A 12566-nucleotide genomic window follows, 5' to 3' on the forward strand; every position below is an offset into this window, starting at 1 on the left:
AACACCACCCCCCCGCCAGGCTTCCGTTGTGGTTCCGTAACACCGTTGACCTCATCAGGATCTGATCGGTCATCCGTGATCACTGATCTGTATCCCCTCCCGAGCTCTCATCAATGTCACCACTGAGGTGATTACTGATGCCATCTTCACCATACCTATCCCGCAGTTTCTAAACACGCAGTTTGAGGCCGGTTCGAGCCTATTTGTAATCCAATCCAAGTATCTGGGCTCGAGTTAAGCCGAGTCCACCAATCCACCTCCAAGTCAGCCAGGTATATAAGCATCAATGTAGAACAGCGACCGTAAATGCGAAGCCGAACAATATCGTACATCGTATCTTGCAAACGTACCCTTTCATTTATCTCATCTAGTCAACAACCTTTATACCTCTGCACCGGTCATAGTCTCATACATCCATTTGAACATGTCCAAGCTCATCGCCATCGTCGCCGGTGTCGGCCCAGGCACTGGAGCTGCCGTCGCACGGAGGTTTGCAACCGCGTATCCAGTGGTTCTGCTCTCCAGGAACGCCTCCAGCTTCAACTTCCTCGTGGATGAGATCAATGGCAACGGAGGCAAGGCGATTGGGATACCGACGGATGTGTCAGACGCTGCAAGTGTCAAAAACGCTATCGACTCCATCCATAAGGAGTTCGGCGCGGATGTTGCCGCTGCTGTAAGTCGAGTGGAGTGGTGTTACGAATATCATAGCTGTCGATATATCTAATAGCATTTCTAGGCGGCTGTCTTCAACGCAGCCGGTGGATTTATTCGCAAACCATTCTTGGAGTTGACTGAAGAGGAGTTCTCGAGGGGGATCACAGTCTCTGGGTAAGGTCGCATGCTTCCCGAAACACGAATTATGGATGCTTACCCTATGTTCCAGCAAGGGCTCCTTTGTGTTCTCCCAAGCGACGTTGCCATTGCTACTGAAGGGCGTGGACGCCGGCTCAAAGTACCCACCAACCCTGATCTTCACCGGGGCGACCGCCTCACTCAGGGGCTCCGCCCAGCTATCCGCCTTCGCGACGGGAGAATTCGCGAAACGCGCCCTGGCGCAATCTCTCGGAAGAGAGTTTGGACCGAAGGGTGTGCATGTCGCGAATGCGATCATCGACGGGGTGATCGATATTGAGAAAACCAAGGAGTGGTTGAAAGACGCTGGTCCGGATGCAAAGATCAAAGCCGACGCGGTAAGTCCGGTTACTGGTCTTCTTTTCAGGATATGACGACTAACAAGATATCAGATTGCCGAGGCGTACTGGAGCCTTCACACGCAGCATCGCTCGGCCCTGACGCATGAGATCGATATTCGTCCATTCGTCGAGAAATGGTAGAGAGTGGATGGAAACGGCGCATTCTAACAGGACTGTAGCTGGAAATAATGAACTTTGTAACGAAAGAAATTCAAATGGGTATCTATGTCAGAGCTTGGTGTCCTTCGTTATATCTAAAACATGAAAGTCGGCATCTCATCCCCACGTCCAGTCTTCGGTACCATTTTCTCCTTCTCCTTCCTCGCCATTCCCGCCCTTCGCTTCGCGAATCGCTCTGGTGCCGTAAGTGAGCCTTCCTCCTGCTTGATGTGAGGTTCAATGCCGGACCCAGCATACTTGGGGTGCGAAGACTCTGCCCTCGATGAGTATTTGGCCTCGGAGCGTTCCGGTATGGTGTAATTGTGGCCGCCTGTGCTCACTGGTGGCGGTCTTCGTAGATCTCTGTATTCCCGCCGTGATAAATCTTCTCGACGGAGCTCTTTCGTTGCTGTCGATGACTCCGGCTGGACAGTTGGATGCGAGCTTCGTAGTTGTACGATATCATCTTTGTCGTCTCTCCGTCTCTTGGTCGATAATCCCATTGAGAAGTCAAGAGGCACTCTAGCAGAGGCCCGGCTTCTCGACCTGAATCCCGCCAGCGCCGCGAGCTCCTGTGAAGACTCTTTTGGCCCGGACATCAGCCCTGCCAAGTTCGAGTCCCGTAGCCACAGCTCCTCGCTCTCACTGTCGCCCTCGTCATCCATGCGGCCGAACGCCTCTTGCTGCCGGTCTTTCGGAGCAAACGCGTCGTTTCGTTTTCTCGATTCGCCTCCTAATGTTGAGCCTGGTACTATATGACGTGTAATGGATTGTATAACCGAGGAACTCTGGCTGCTGACGCGTGTTTTGAGTCGTTTGTACTCTGCGTGGTGGAGGTGCCGCGTGAATAGTTGCGCGGTGCTCAGAAACTCGTCCTCGACCATTATCCAAGCATCGTCACCATCAAGGCCTTCAATCATGAACCTGGCACAATCAGAACGTGCTAGTACATCGTTAATCTATATGCTATTCCCTTACTCTTCCTCTGGCGGTGCTGGTATCGGCGAGGACGACATTTGCCGACGTGCATCTGCTCGATCTCATCAACATTCATTTGGACTTCAAATAATTACGGAAGAGGAAATATAATTACCTTTTGAACGGTGATACTCATCAGTATATTCGGCGGAAGCGCTGGGAGAAGCGCCATCGCTTCGCGACTTGGATGCATTAAACGACGTCCTGGCTGAGGCGGTCTTCCGTCGTGATACCTCCGAACCACCCGACCAAGGCAGCTTTCGAACCATTTTCAAGTAAATGTCACAGAATAACCATTTTGGGGCGAGGATCCGCCATGGTTCCTCATGTGATCGACTGATCGTGAGGAAGCAAACTTTTGGGAAGCTATGGAAAGTCGGGCGTTATCTTAAGGAATTCTCAAGGAAAGACGATCTCGTTATTGAACCCTGTTGAAAGGTTCAACAATGAACACATTTATGGGGAGTAGTCCGCCCTGCCCTGCTATCTGAATCTTAAACCAGAATCGCGATTGGATCAATATCGGAGCCTACTGAAATAGAAGGTTACAGGTAATTAATTATTCCACCGCGACTTCTACATGGCACCGTGCCAGGAGGCTACCTCAATGTGAAGGTAAAACAAGAGTACATAGTATGATTCGTATTTGAACCACCAGTATAAAGAGATTAAGTCAGCACTGCGAAGTCCATTGGGAGACTGAGGGTGATTTATTAGCTATATCCTCTGGAGTCAGATCCGCATCCCCTAGGTCCTAGACGCGCTGGCTGTTATACATACGTGCAGACGAGATGCCACCGTAGCGTATTCCTTTTGCCGCCGTCGTCTATAGAATATCCTCATCATCATCCTCCACAAACCCAAACTGCCCATGCTCAATCGCCGATATCCGATCCAACTCCGCCTGATACTCCCTCCGCACGTCATCCAGCGTGACCAGCGTCTGCCCCCCCTTCCGCCTCTCCGTCAAGATCCACGCGTTATCCGGATCTACCAAGCTGAGCGAATTGATCACGACGAGGTAGCTCTGCGCGAGTGTTTCGTCGGCCGGGTTGTTGACGGTCTCGGACGCGTCGCGGAGCCGCTGGATCCGCGAGTACATGATGCCGGCGGCGCCGCGGTGGTCGTTGCGGGAGATGCGCCAGGTGTAGATCATCTGTTGGAGGACGCCCGCGGTCTTTGTGTCCAGTGTGTTGCGGCACATCGAAACGAGGATGTCGTCTACCTCGTTATAGAAGGATGCGAATGGGAGGCCATGGAATAGTTGCTTGATGGTCGAATGCTGGAGCATGGCTTTGATCAGGGCCTCTAGACCTTGCTTTTGTCTGGGATACGTTAGCTCCGTTCGGTGAAGTGGGCTAGAGATAGCATACTGAGACTTGTCGCCCGACTGACACAAGGCAAGATACGCCTCTTCATAGTCATGGATTTGGAGGCATGCATGAAGGTAACAGCTATTCAACTCAGCGAGGCTCGCTTCGTCCGCTTCTTGCGGAGCAATCTCCAGGGCGTCTTGGGCCAATCTGGCAAACTCAATCACACCAGGGGAATACTTTTCGGCTTCGTACAGCTGGCCGACGTGCAGATAATACTGGCCGACTCCACCCCCGAAGGCTTCCTTTTCCTGGGCTTTCAAAATGCCCGCATCGACTTGCTCAATGTCGGTTTGGCCCTCACCTATTGCTCGTTAGTGTAACGCTTCCATAGGATAGACATCTACTCACCAAGCATGAAAGAGCTCTTCTTGAAGAGGATAGAAGCCTCAGCGAAGTCTCCAAGCGTTAACTTGACCCTAGCCCGTAAGTAGTTGGTCCATGGAGTGACAGGGAGGAACCGTAGGAAGTCGCTGGTATTCTGAACCTCGCCATGTTGGAGTAGATAACTGGCTATCCGTCCTGTAATGTTGTCGAATTCTTGTGACAAGGAGAGACCCGACACCCACGCCCGACACCAATACGTGAGCAGAGTAGAAAGATCCCCATTTGGTGACGGGATGTGATGCCAATCCCCCATGAACATGCTCTGCATGACGGTTTCTCGTGGGTCTAGCGCAAGTTCTTTAGAGTAAGGCGACTTCTCACCGGTGCAGTACGTTTCGTTCAGCCAACGGAGGATGCACTGCTCCTTCAGCTGCGAGCTTAGCTCATTGTAAATTTCGGAAGGGTCGAATTCCGAGGAGAGGACGGATGAGTCGATATCAATGGCGACGAAAATGACGAAAACGAGTAAGTCGAGAAGAACCTGGAACGTCCTTGACAAAGTCTCTCTGGTCCCCTGAAGCAGCCCCTCGGCACCATATCGAGTCAGGTCGAGCTTGTGTTGATGGCCGTGATGGTCCTCTTTCAATTCCTCAATAATGTCATAGAAGAGTTGGTTTTTCAGCGTCTTGAATCCCCCGAGCTCGTCCATGGATTCGGCCAGTTTAGACAACAAATCATCACTGACGAGTTCGCATAAGCCGCATTGTGCTTCGAACATGCTGAGCCGCTCCAGCAGGACCACCGATGGCTCTTCCATTGCTTCAAGGGACACGGCACGCTCCAATACCTCTTGGAACGATGCAGGAAGGCCTGCCCGAAACTCACGCATAACAAGCATATACGGTGCCCTTGATACCGACTCCTTGTTATGAAATGCGTGGGTTAATGTCATTGGTGCGGACTTTGGTCGATGTAGGAGGGTGTCGTGGTTGAGGATCGAGAGATCGATAGTGCTGCACTTTCGAACCACCGACACAAAGTCGGCTTCGACAAGCCAAGGTGTGTTGGTATGATCGTCGAGGCAGAGGGCGAGTGTTTCAGTTCTGCTTTTATGCAAGTCTCGAACAAGTCCGAAGAAGATCTGCCATTGAGCTCCGATCGCTAGTTCGTGAGCGTCCGGATTTTGGTAGTCTTCATCCATGACAGTTTCCATCGCGTGATGCTCAATGGCAAAGCTAACACGCTCTTTTAATGGGATATTCTTTGCGCTCTGCCTCTGAACCTGAATACCTGTTCCGCGGAAATAAACGGTTAAAGCGCTTTCAAGACACGGCACCGAGAATGTCCCGGACTTAAACAAATACCGAAGCCATCGTTCAGTCATGGTGGGATTATGAAGGTCGAGGGTCGATTGCGAGAAGTCGATAGGACACTGTGATTTGAGGGCGTCGGCGGACGACAGTCCCGAATCGACGTATACCCAGCCCCTCTTCCATGCCCCTTCTAGGGTCTTCTGAGGACCAAACAAACTGAACTTGAGCCCGAACACCCGTGATGTTGGGCCGGATCTCGCGCGGATCCAGAGTTCAGTCTGCCTCCACCCAGTCGAGGGTTTGATATGGAAGTTTTCCAGCGTCCAAACCGAGGTGTTCATCAGCTCATCCACTGGGGGGATGAAACGGACGCTAGATTGAATGTCTCGGAATCCTTTCTCGGTCTCATCGGCATCCCAAATCCCCCAAAATTTGAATTGGTGTGTGTGGGGAGAATACGTGACCACATAGTACGCATCTCCATCTTGGCCCGAGACATCTAGGATCTGCAGCATGTCTTGTTTTGACGGATCTAGGAGGAAGGTCGTTTTTCTTTCCGGATCGTCGAGCTCTGCGCCGGCAAGATCGGCCTCCATTCCAACCTTTCCTGTGTGCAGGTTCCACGCCCTTAGGGTGTGATCCAGGCAAACTGTGAATATGTGGCGCTTGTCTGGAGATTGTGCTAGGCTAGCCGCTGCATTTCCATACAGCTCCAGGCCTTCGAATCGTACGGAGTGAGAAGATTTCCATGTGAGCAAGCTCTTGAGCGATTTACTCCAATCGTTCAACGAGTAGTAGGTTTCTCTCCAACCCGACACTAGGACGGTTAGTCTGTGTACTCCAGCGAGAGTTTTAGATATCTCACCATTGTTGCTATGTCCACGCTCTAGCCGGATGATGGTTCCTTCATGGGTCGATACAAGCAGCTCCGACGCACTGGAGGCGAGCAAGCGGTACGGATATTTGAAAGCAAATGCCTGAGGCTTGCTAAGATTGCACCAGTCCACGATGGGTGTAACTCCGATATAGGGCGGCTCCTGCTCAAACACAGAAGCATCGCTTGGTGCCGCAATCGGTTTGTTTGCAGTGGTCGGAACGAAGAACCGCCATGGAAGTCGAAGGGAGTAGAGTTCGTTTGCGGTCGTTAGGACGAAGAAATCGAAGGGGTCGGCCACAGTCTGCTTTCCATCGCCTGAGTGTCCCGAGTGCGGAAATGCCACGCATGATGTCCGGACAGGACTGGAGAATTTGAATTGGAGTGTGAGAGTGGGATCGGCTTTCGTAGATCGGTGTTGGGTCAGGTCAATCGTTTGAAGCTCCAAGGTCGTACGCTCATCAAGCAAACGCCATAGCAGCGATCGTGGACCATTCGTATGTGGAAAGAAGTGGATGGAGCCTTCGGTCGAGATATGGCGTCGGCCAAAGTCATTCTCGTCCTCCCCAATTCCGATTTCCGGGAGTATCTCGACAGGCGCTCGTTGTGTGGTGGATATCGATGCTCCAGCAGACGGGAGAGTGATTGCGATTGTCGATGTCTCGTCGGCCTGCTCTAGACTCAGGCGAGTTCCGATGTAAAGGCAGGGCGCCACTGCCGGCGCCATGACACCTTTACATGCAATGAGAGATAGTGGGAAGTTAAGAGTGGTATCGTTGCGCGTATATCTAAACTTTCCAACTTGACGCGAGAAGTGCAGCTGGTTTGGCGAAGTGAATTGGTGGAAGACGCGTTGAGGCCACAAGGCCATAAAGCAAACAGCCGCTACGGACCTCCCTGTCGCAAAAATCCTCCGCCTATAAAAGCGCGAAAATTCCACGAACCTTCTGCTGACTTTTTCTTTTCGACATCATCAGTAGATCGAGGCTCCGCTTCGGCGGCTCGCTGAGGGTTTTCTAGTCTACGGGCTTCTAGATCTCCCTCCGTTCCCGGCCTCGTTGAACGACTCCATTCGTCTTTTCCTATTCAGCTGCAAGCGTCACGCAATCATGTTGCTCTGCTTGGAACTGTGGGATGAATGGCACATGAAATATTGTAGAACGCTTGGTGGTTGACGAGCATACGGCAGCTTAATGCACCGGCTTACACTGTCGGGTAATAATGGCCGAGCGGCGCGCTCTTATGTTGATGTCGCTGTCGCGTTAAGCGATCCGAAGATTCAGATTTTGAGCGTAAGACGAAGTACGGAGATCGTGATGCGAGTTGGATAAGGTGGAATTCATGTCATTTGTGAAACACTCGTCTAAACCAACACGACTACAGAGATCAGGATGAGTTGGATCAGGCGGAATTCAATCATTTGATTCCTCGTCCACTAAACTGAGCATGGGACAAAATACGGAGATGAGAGATTAGCACGTGTCGGATCAGGCGGAATTCAATCCATTGTGATTCCTGGTCCAAAGTAACTCGGCTACGGAGATAAGATGAGGGTTGGGTCAGACGGAATTCAATCCTTTGTGATTCCACGTCTACTAAACTATCTCGACTACATCCCACAGAGTGTCATTTCGAACTCCCTGTAAAGAGTGTAAACCGTCTAGTACAGTCGCTTGGGCGGGCTCATGGTGGCCTTGATGGTCAATGAGCCCACGTTCTGCCATCCCTTCTTCAGCAGCGACACCAAGTAGTTGATGGCCAACATGATGTTGCCGATCAGGTCGTCCTCGGTCATGCCGACGTTGCCGACCGCCACACCCATGCATAGCACCTTCTTCAGCTGGAACTTGATGGTCGACTTGACCTCGTTGAGCTTGCCAGCCAGGTCATCGTTGTGGGAAACGGGGACCGGGAACTTGCCGGCCTTGGAGAGACCGGGGCCGAGAAGACGAGGGATTTGACGGAGGAGAGTGTCGGACGAGACGAAGGCATCGTACTTGCGAGCAAGCTCTGAGGTAAACGGTTAGCGTGGCAAGAAATATTCAAGAACAATGCCGCATACTCTTGATCAGCTTCTTGTTCTTGTTCAGCTTCTTCAAGTCATCCGCGGACATGGCGTCGACGCCGAGATGCTTCGCACGATCGATGTCATGCTGGTCACCCAGGATACTGTTCACCCACTGTTAGCCCCATCTTCCGATCATCTCATGTCTGTGATCCCACATACCAAACAGCCATGCCCGGGCGGGGAACGCGAGGCAGCTGGACGGTGCCGCTGAAACGCTTGTCACGCTGCGGGTCGTAGTTCTTCAAGCCGATCTGAAGCTCGACGGTCTCGAGGAAGTTGCGCTTCTTCTCATTGTTGGAGTACTCAAGGAGCTCCTTGACGTTGGCGCGGACTCCGGCGACTGAAGTGCGGAAAAATGGTCAGCTCACACTCAATGTACAAATATCATCCGCTGTGGCGGGCAATCGGAGGGTTTGGAGATGCTGGGTGAGGGGCGTCTTACCTGTGATTTTAGACATTTTGTCAGACAGTCTTCCAATAGGTATCTGATAACCTTTTGGTGAGGATTTTCGCGCTTCAGAAAAGAGAATCAGTGGGAGAAAGTGGGAGGATGTGGTTTTACAGGGTTCAAATTCCTGTGGTCGAAAATGTGCGGTGACTAAGCATTGTGATATGAATATTGGTGCCTCAGGAATAATTGCCTCCTTGTATTATCATAAGGCATCAACATCCGATCGAACGGAAACAGAACTGAATGCTAAGAACAATCTTGAACTCCCTACCTTGTAGGAATCGTCCTCAGATACTCGAATTCAATGAAATGGCTTTGTTGTACATTAATCTACCGAAGTCCGTAAAGATGACTATTCTGTCCTGTTCCCAAAAGCACCGATGAATCGAATGGCGTAAACAGTTCCTCCATCTATGTGCTATTAGACAAGTGTATCTAATCTCCTAGACATTCAAATTCCATTGAGGAAGCCCCAGTCAATCGAGCTAGGATCAGCCTGGCCTGTGGTACTTGGCCAACCTTCAGAGACCCTTTCTATATGGATCTCGTTCGTCGTAGCCTCTGTGAACCGGGTTTGCGGAGCGGACGTATTCCCCAGGCTGCCATTCCCGTCATGTAAGCTCTTTTCCAAAATCTCTGGTTCCTGGGAGGCACGCCATCCTTCCACCACTGCCGAATCACACCGTTCAGACATCCTCGTTACGTCCGCCAGCGCTACCAACGTCTTCTCCATCGTGCCTTGGTACTCGAATCCCAGCTGCACCCCGCAACGGACTGCGACGGCAGCCATCCAGCTCCTGTCTTTGACGTTGTAGCTGTCAGTGCCTAGATCGGTCGCCGATGTCGGGACCGGCAGGTTTTCTCGAGCCGCAGTGCCGCCGATTAGTGCCACGAAGAGCAGCACTCCCGAGAGCGGACCCCAGAGGCCCGAGGTGTCGGATCTTGCAAGGAGCTGCTTGAGATACGAAGTGATAGTGACTGGGCGATTTCGATAAATCGATGGGAGAGAATCGGATCGAGTGTTTCGGCCATTCTGGCGCGGAGCCGGATCCTTCTTCACGCTAGATGCGAAGGCTGGGGTGATCTGACTTGCGGCGTAGGAAAAGGAGCATCCGTTGAGGATGGCGTTCGAGTAGATCAGTGCCGCAATCCGGCAAGATTCGAATCGATACCTTACAATTCTGGCTCGGCGACTGAGATCTTTCGAATCGCCGGAAAATGCGGAGGGGAGGCAAGCGATTCGGGCACAGATGGACTGGCGCTCCGCTTCCATGTCGTCCAGAGATTGGAAGTTCTTGAGCTCGGCAATCGGGCTCCGCATGATGGAAATGAGGTTGGTGAGGCTGTATATATCGCACAGCAGCTCGTACGTATTATGAGAGCAATAAGGATCATGGCGGAGTTCCATGAGTTCGACTTGGTTGCTGTAAAGGGGTGAATACCGGATGGGTTGGCCAGGCTGGGATCTTTCTCGGCGTTGGCGTAAGAACTCCAGATATTCAGGGACAATCGGAGATTCGGAGAGGATGGAGCTCTCGACAGAGTGTCTATTATCATATTAGATGTTTGGGCGAAATACGGCATACCTGACCCCGCTATTACTTGAGGCCAACGAATGAGCGAGATAACTTACATGGAAATCATCATCGCGATGACAGGGTCTAGCTGAAGCAGCCCTCCCCTAAGCGTCACCAATTGCGCCAGTCCTTGCCAGTGGATATTGCTGGACACCTCCTGGCAAGCAATCATCGTCCCTAGTAGGACTTGGAGTACGGAGATGATGGCTTGATCGCTCGTGTTTAGGGTCCGGTCTGCAGTCATTATCCTGAGCAGGGGAATCATCTGACCCATGAGTGGAGCCCATATGCTTCTCTCTCCTCTCATCGCATCAAGATGCGCCGCAGAAATGCAAAGGGTACTCAGGAAAGAGAGTTTACTGGAGGTTGCTTTCGGGATCCAGGTTCGGCCCAGGTTTGGGCAGGAAAAAGTCGCGCTGCCTAGCAGTAATGTCAACAAGGCACAAGCGGAGTTCGATAAAGGAAGGCTGCTTACAGTGACACTTTAACTCTTCCATCGAGCTCTTGAAATCTCCCTTGAATTTCGGAAGTACCTCAAAAGTGTCATGGGGGGAACCAACGACTCGTAGAGGGAACGTCGACATAAACCCCTCATAGGCTGCTTCGAACAATAGCTGGCCATCCGTCAGTTTTCCTCGCGATGCAAGGACTCCTTGTGCTGCTTCAGTCTGCAATAATGCGTAGAACGAGCACATGTCGGTAGCGTTCGGCGTAGCGAACGGGAGGTCCTCCGCCTTCAACGACAATATCTGATTTAATACTCGTTGATTTGGCTGTGGCCGATCCACCAGCCGTTTCCGAGCCCTTCGATCACCCCGGAAAAGCCCAAGAGCATCATCACTGGACATGCCAGGGGGGCAAGGGGTTTCAGTGACGGCGCCCGCAGGGATAGAAGCAGTGCGTGGCTGCGGCCTACTGGCATCGCACCGTTTAGATGCCTTCTCGACCCTCTGCGGTTGAGGTTTCAGGGGGTCGATCCCATCGCACGGCTTCTTCGCCTGCTGGAACATCACGAACGACCGGTTCGCGCTGACGATCTTTTTATCTTTGAAAAAGTCCGGGTCGTTCCCGGTTACAAAGCGGAAGTTCTTCGTCGGCTTGGCTGGAGTGGTCATGGTTGAGTTTCGCATCTGCAATTTGGAAGCGGAAAGTTAGCCGTTGGCGAGCCGCAAACATTACGGGCTGCGTATGTGACAATGTAATATGTAGGAGGGGTTGATAGAAGCCTAAACATACAATCATGATGTTTCGTCACCGTTGTCTCGATCCGGCGACACAACGTAAACTAATCCGTTCAGCTGGTGTGGAGGTAGCTGCGAGACCAGGTGTTGCGGTAAGCGGTCAAATTGTTGCTGAGGGCTCGAAATGGGCGATATCAGAGCCATCAGGCAGCAAAAACTAGCGACTCCAAAGATATTTTACCATAGCGGACTCTTGAACATCAATTGAAGTCCACGTTGAGACACACGGTGCTAGAAGACAAGAGATATGAATGGATTATGAATCATAACGTATCAAAACAGGACGGTTCCGTAACAGAAGACCCCTCCTTTCGCAAGGCAGTTCATGGCATTAGTATTGGGCCAGCCTAGCGTTGCGAAGAACCATTCATGGGACAGAAGCACAGAGAGCTTCTACCGTCATGTACCACCAGGGACAGGGCGATGCAACAATATAGCCCGGACTGATCCTCTCTGGCGGTGGCTTATCTAGACCCTGTGGACTGTCGCAAGCAACCATCAACGCAGAGTATCCGACGAATGAGGATCCATGAGCCGGGCCGGGTGTCCATCTTTTGGTAGTATCCAGTTAGCCGGTCCTAGTGGGACATGTAGCCTTACGGTAGGGCAAACTCGCTCCTCGCTATGGGGAAATAAGCCCCAAAAGGTAGCGAGAAATAATGTCGATCAGAGAGGTGACATCTGTGAAGTGTGAAGGGAATGAATTTTTTTTAGGGCTATGCAGGGGGGTGACCGCAAAAGGTATCGCTCTTCGCCGGGAAATGAGGGGTCCGCAAGCGAGGTGATGCAGTTGATCAGCACCTACGCGTTGCCAGTGAGAGGATTCCTGGTGCAAGCATTGGTGTAAACAATAGACCATAACGATGGTTGAAAGCGGTGGGAAAAGGTGGGCAATGGTGCAATGGCGGGGATGTCGTGATCAAGCTCTCAAGACTCGAAGGCAGTGAAACAGTTCCTTCAGCACGTGAGTGCTTACTCGGTACAATATGGAGGTGTGAATTGTGAATGA

General features: G+C 51.8%; 5 protein-coding genes across 5 annotated transcripts; 1 reads left to right on the top strand and 4 right to left on the bottom strand.

Moving 5' to 3' along the window:
- Positions 1–93: 93 nt before the first annotated feature.
- Positions 94–1466, top strand: P152DRAFT_478137 (NAD(P)-binding protein). The gene is made up of 4 exons (XM_033681632.1): positions 94–676; positions 740–831; positions 887–1193; positions 1248–1466. Exons 1-4 carry the CDS (start codon positions 425–427, stop codon positions 1335–1337), a joined length of 741 nt encoding a protein of 246 aa, XP_033538722.1. The 5' UTR covers positions 94–424; the 3' UTR covers positions 1338–1466.
- On the bottom strand, positions 1415–2742 carry P152DRAFT_453700 (uncharacterized protein). Its single transcript, XM_033678434.1, has 3 exons — positions 2449–2742; positions 2334–2385; positions 1415–2279 (listed from the first exon to the last, which is right to left on the bottom strand). The coding sequence occupies exons 1-3, from the start codon at positions 2600–2602 to the stop codon at positions 1451–1453; spliced, it is 1035 nt and encodes a 344-aa protein (XP_033538723.1). The 5' UTR covers positions 2603–2742; the 3' UTR covers positions 1415–1450.
- Positions 2743–2900: 158 nt separating this feature from the next.
- P152DRAFT_478139 (uncharacterized protein) lies at positions 2901–7035 on the bottom strand. Its single transcript, XM_033681633.1, has 4 exons — positions 6212–7035; positions 4058–6163; positions 3707–4010; positions 2901–3658 (listed from the first exon to the last, which is right to left on the bottom strand). Exons 1-4 carry the CDS (start codon positions 6945–6947, stop codon positions 3160–3162), a joined length of 3645 nt encoding a protein of 1214 aa, XP_033538724.1. The 5' UTR covers positions 6948–7035; the 3' UTR covers positions 2901–3159.
- Positions 7036–7545: 510 nt separating this feature from the next.
- P152DRAFT_453703 (putative 60S ribosomal protein L10A) lies at positions 7546–8770 on the bottom strand. The gene is made up of 4 exons (XM_033678435.1): positions 8731–8770; positions 8448–8628; positions 8283–8389; positions 7546–8230 (listed from the first exon to the last, which is right to left on the bottom strand). Exons 1-4 carry the CDS (start codon positions 8744–8746, stop codon positions 7881–7883), a joined length of 654 nt encoding a protein of 217 aa, XP_033538725.1. The 5' UTR covers positions 8747–8770; the 3' UTR covers positions 7546–7880.
- A 420-nt stretch (positions 8771–9190) lies between these two features.
- P152DRAFT_469583 (uncharacterized protein) lies at positions 9191–11431 on the bottom strand (the record flags this gene model as incomplete). Its single annotated transcript, XM_033680909.1, has 3 exons — positions 9191–10286; positions 10373–10736; positions 10792–11431. The coding sequence occupies 3 exons, from the start codon at positions 11429–11431 to the stop codon at positions 9191–9193; spliced, it is 2100 nt and encodes a 699-aa protein (XP_033538726.1).
- Positions 11432–12566: the final 1135 nt, after the last annotated feature.

The sequence above is a fragment of the Eremomyces bilateralis genome, assembly GCF_010015585.1.
Source record: "Eremomyces bilateralis CBS 781.70 unplaced genomic scaffold P152scaffold_1, whole genome shotgun sequence".
NCBI classification, from domain to species: Eukaryota; Fungi; Ascomycota; class Dothideomycetes; order Eremomycetales; family Eremomycetaceae; genus Eremomyces; species Eremomyces bilateralis.

Excerpts from the sequence above, each read along its gene's own strand:
- P152DRAFT_478137 (XM_033681632.1), top strand. The coding sequence starts at position 425 with ATGTCCAAGCTCATCGCCATCGTCGCCGGTGTCGGCCCAGGCACTGGA. Across the intron at positions 677-739 it reads GCGCGGATGTTGCCGCTGCT|GCGGCTGTCTTCAACGCAGC; the intron begins GTAAGTCGAGTG and ends TAGCATTTCTAG. Across the intron at positions 1,194-1,247 it reads CAAAGATCAAAGCCGACGCG|ATTGCCGAGGCGTACTGGAG; the intron begins GTAAGTCCGGTT and ends ACAAGATATCAG.
- P152DRAFT_453700 (XM_033678434.1), bottom strand. The coding sequence starts at position 2,602 with ATGGTTCGAAAGCTGCCTTGGTCGGGTGGTTCGGAGGTATCACGACGG. Across the intron at positions 2,386-2,448 it reads TGAGTATCACCGTTCAAAAG|ATGCACGTCGGCAAATGTCG; the intron begins GTAATTATATTT and ends GAGATCGAGCAG. Across the intron at positions 2,280-2,333 it reads CCAGCACCGCCAGAGGAAGA|GTTCATGATTGAAGGCCTTG; the intron begins GTAAGGGAATAG and ends TGATTGTGCCAG.
- P152DRAFT_478139 (XM_033681633.1), bottom strand. The coding sequence starts at position 6,947 with ATGGCGCCGGCAGTGGCGCCCTGCCTTTACATCGGAACTCGCCTGAGT. Across the intron at positions 6,164-6,211 it reads GCGTGGACATAGCAACAATG|TGTCGGGTTGGAGAGAAACC; the intron begins GTGAGATATCTA and ends TAACCGTCCTAG. Across the intron at positions 3,659-3,706 it reads CAGTCGGGCGACAAGTCTCA|ACAAAAGCAAGGTCTAGAGG; the intron begins GTATGCTATCTC and ends AACGTATCCCAG.
- P152DRAFT_453703 (XM_033678435.1), bottom strand. Across the intron at positions 8,390-8,447 it reads CGCCCGGGCATGGCTGTTTG|TATCCTGGGTGACCAGCATG; the intron begins GTATGTGGGATC and ends GTGGGTGAACAG. Across the intron at positions 8,231-8,282 it reads GAACAAGAAGCTGATCAAGA|AGCTTGCTCGCAAGTACGAT; the intron begins GTATGCGGCATT and ends CGTTTACCTCAG.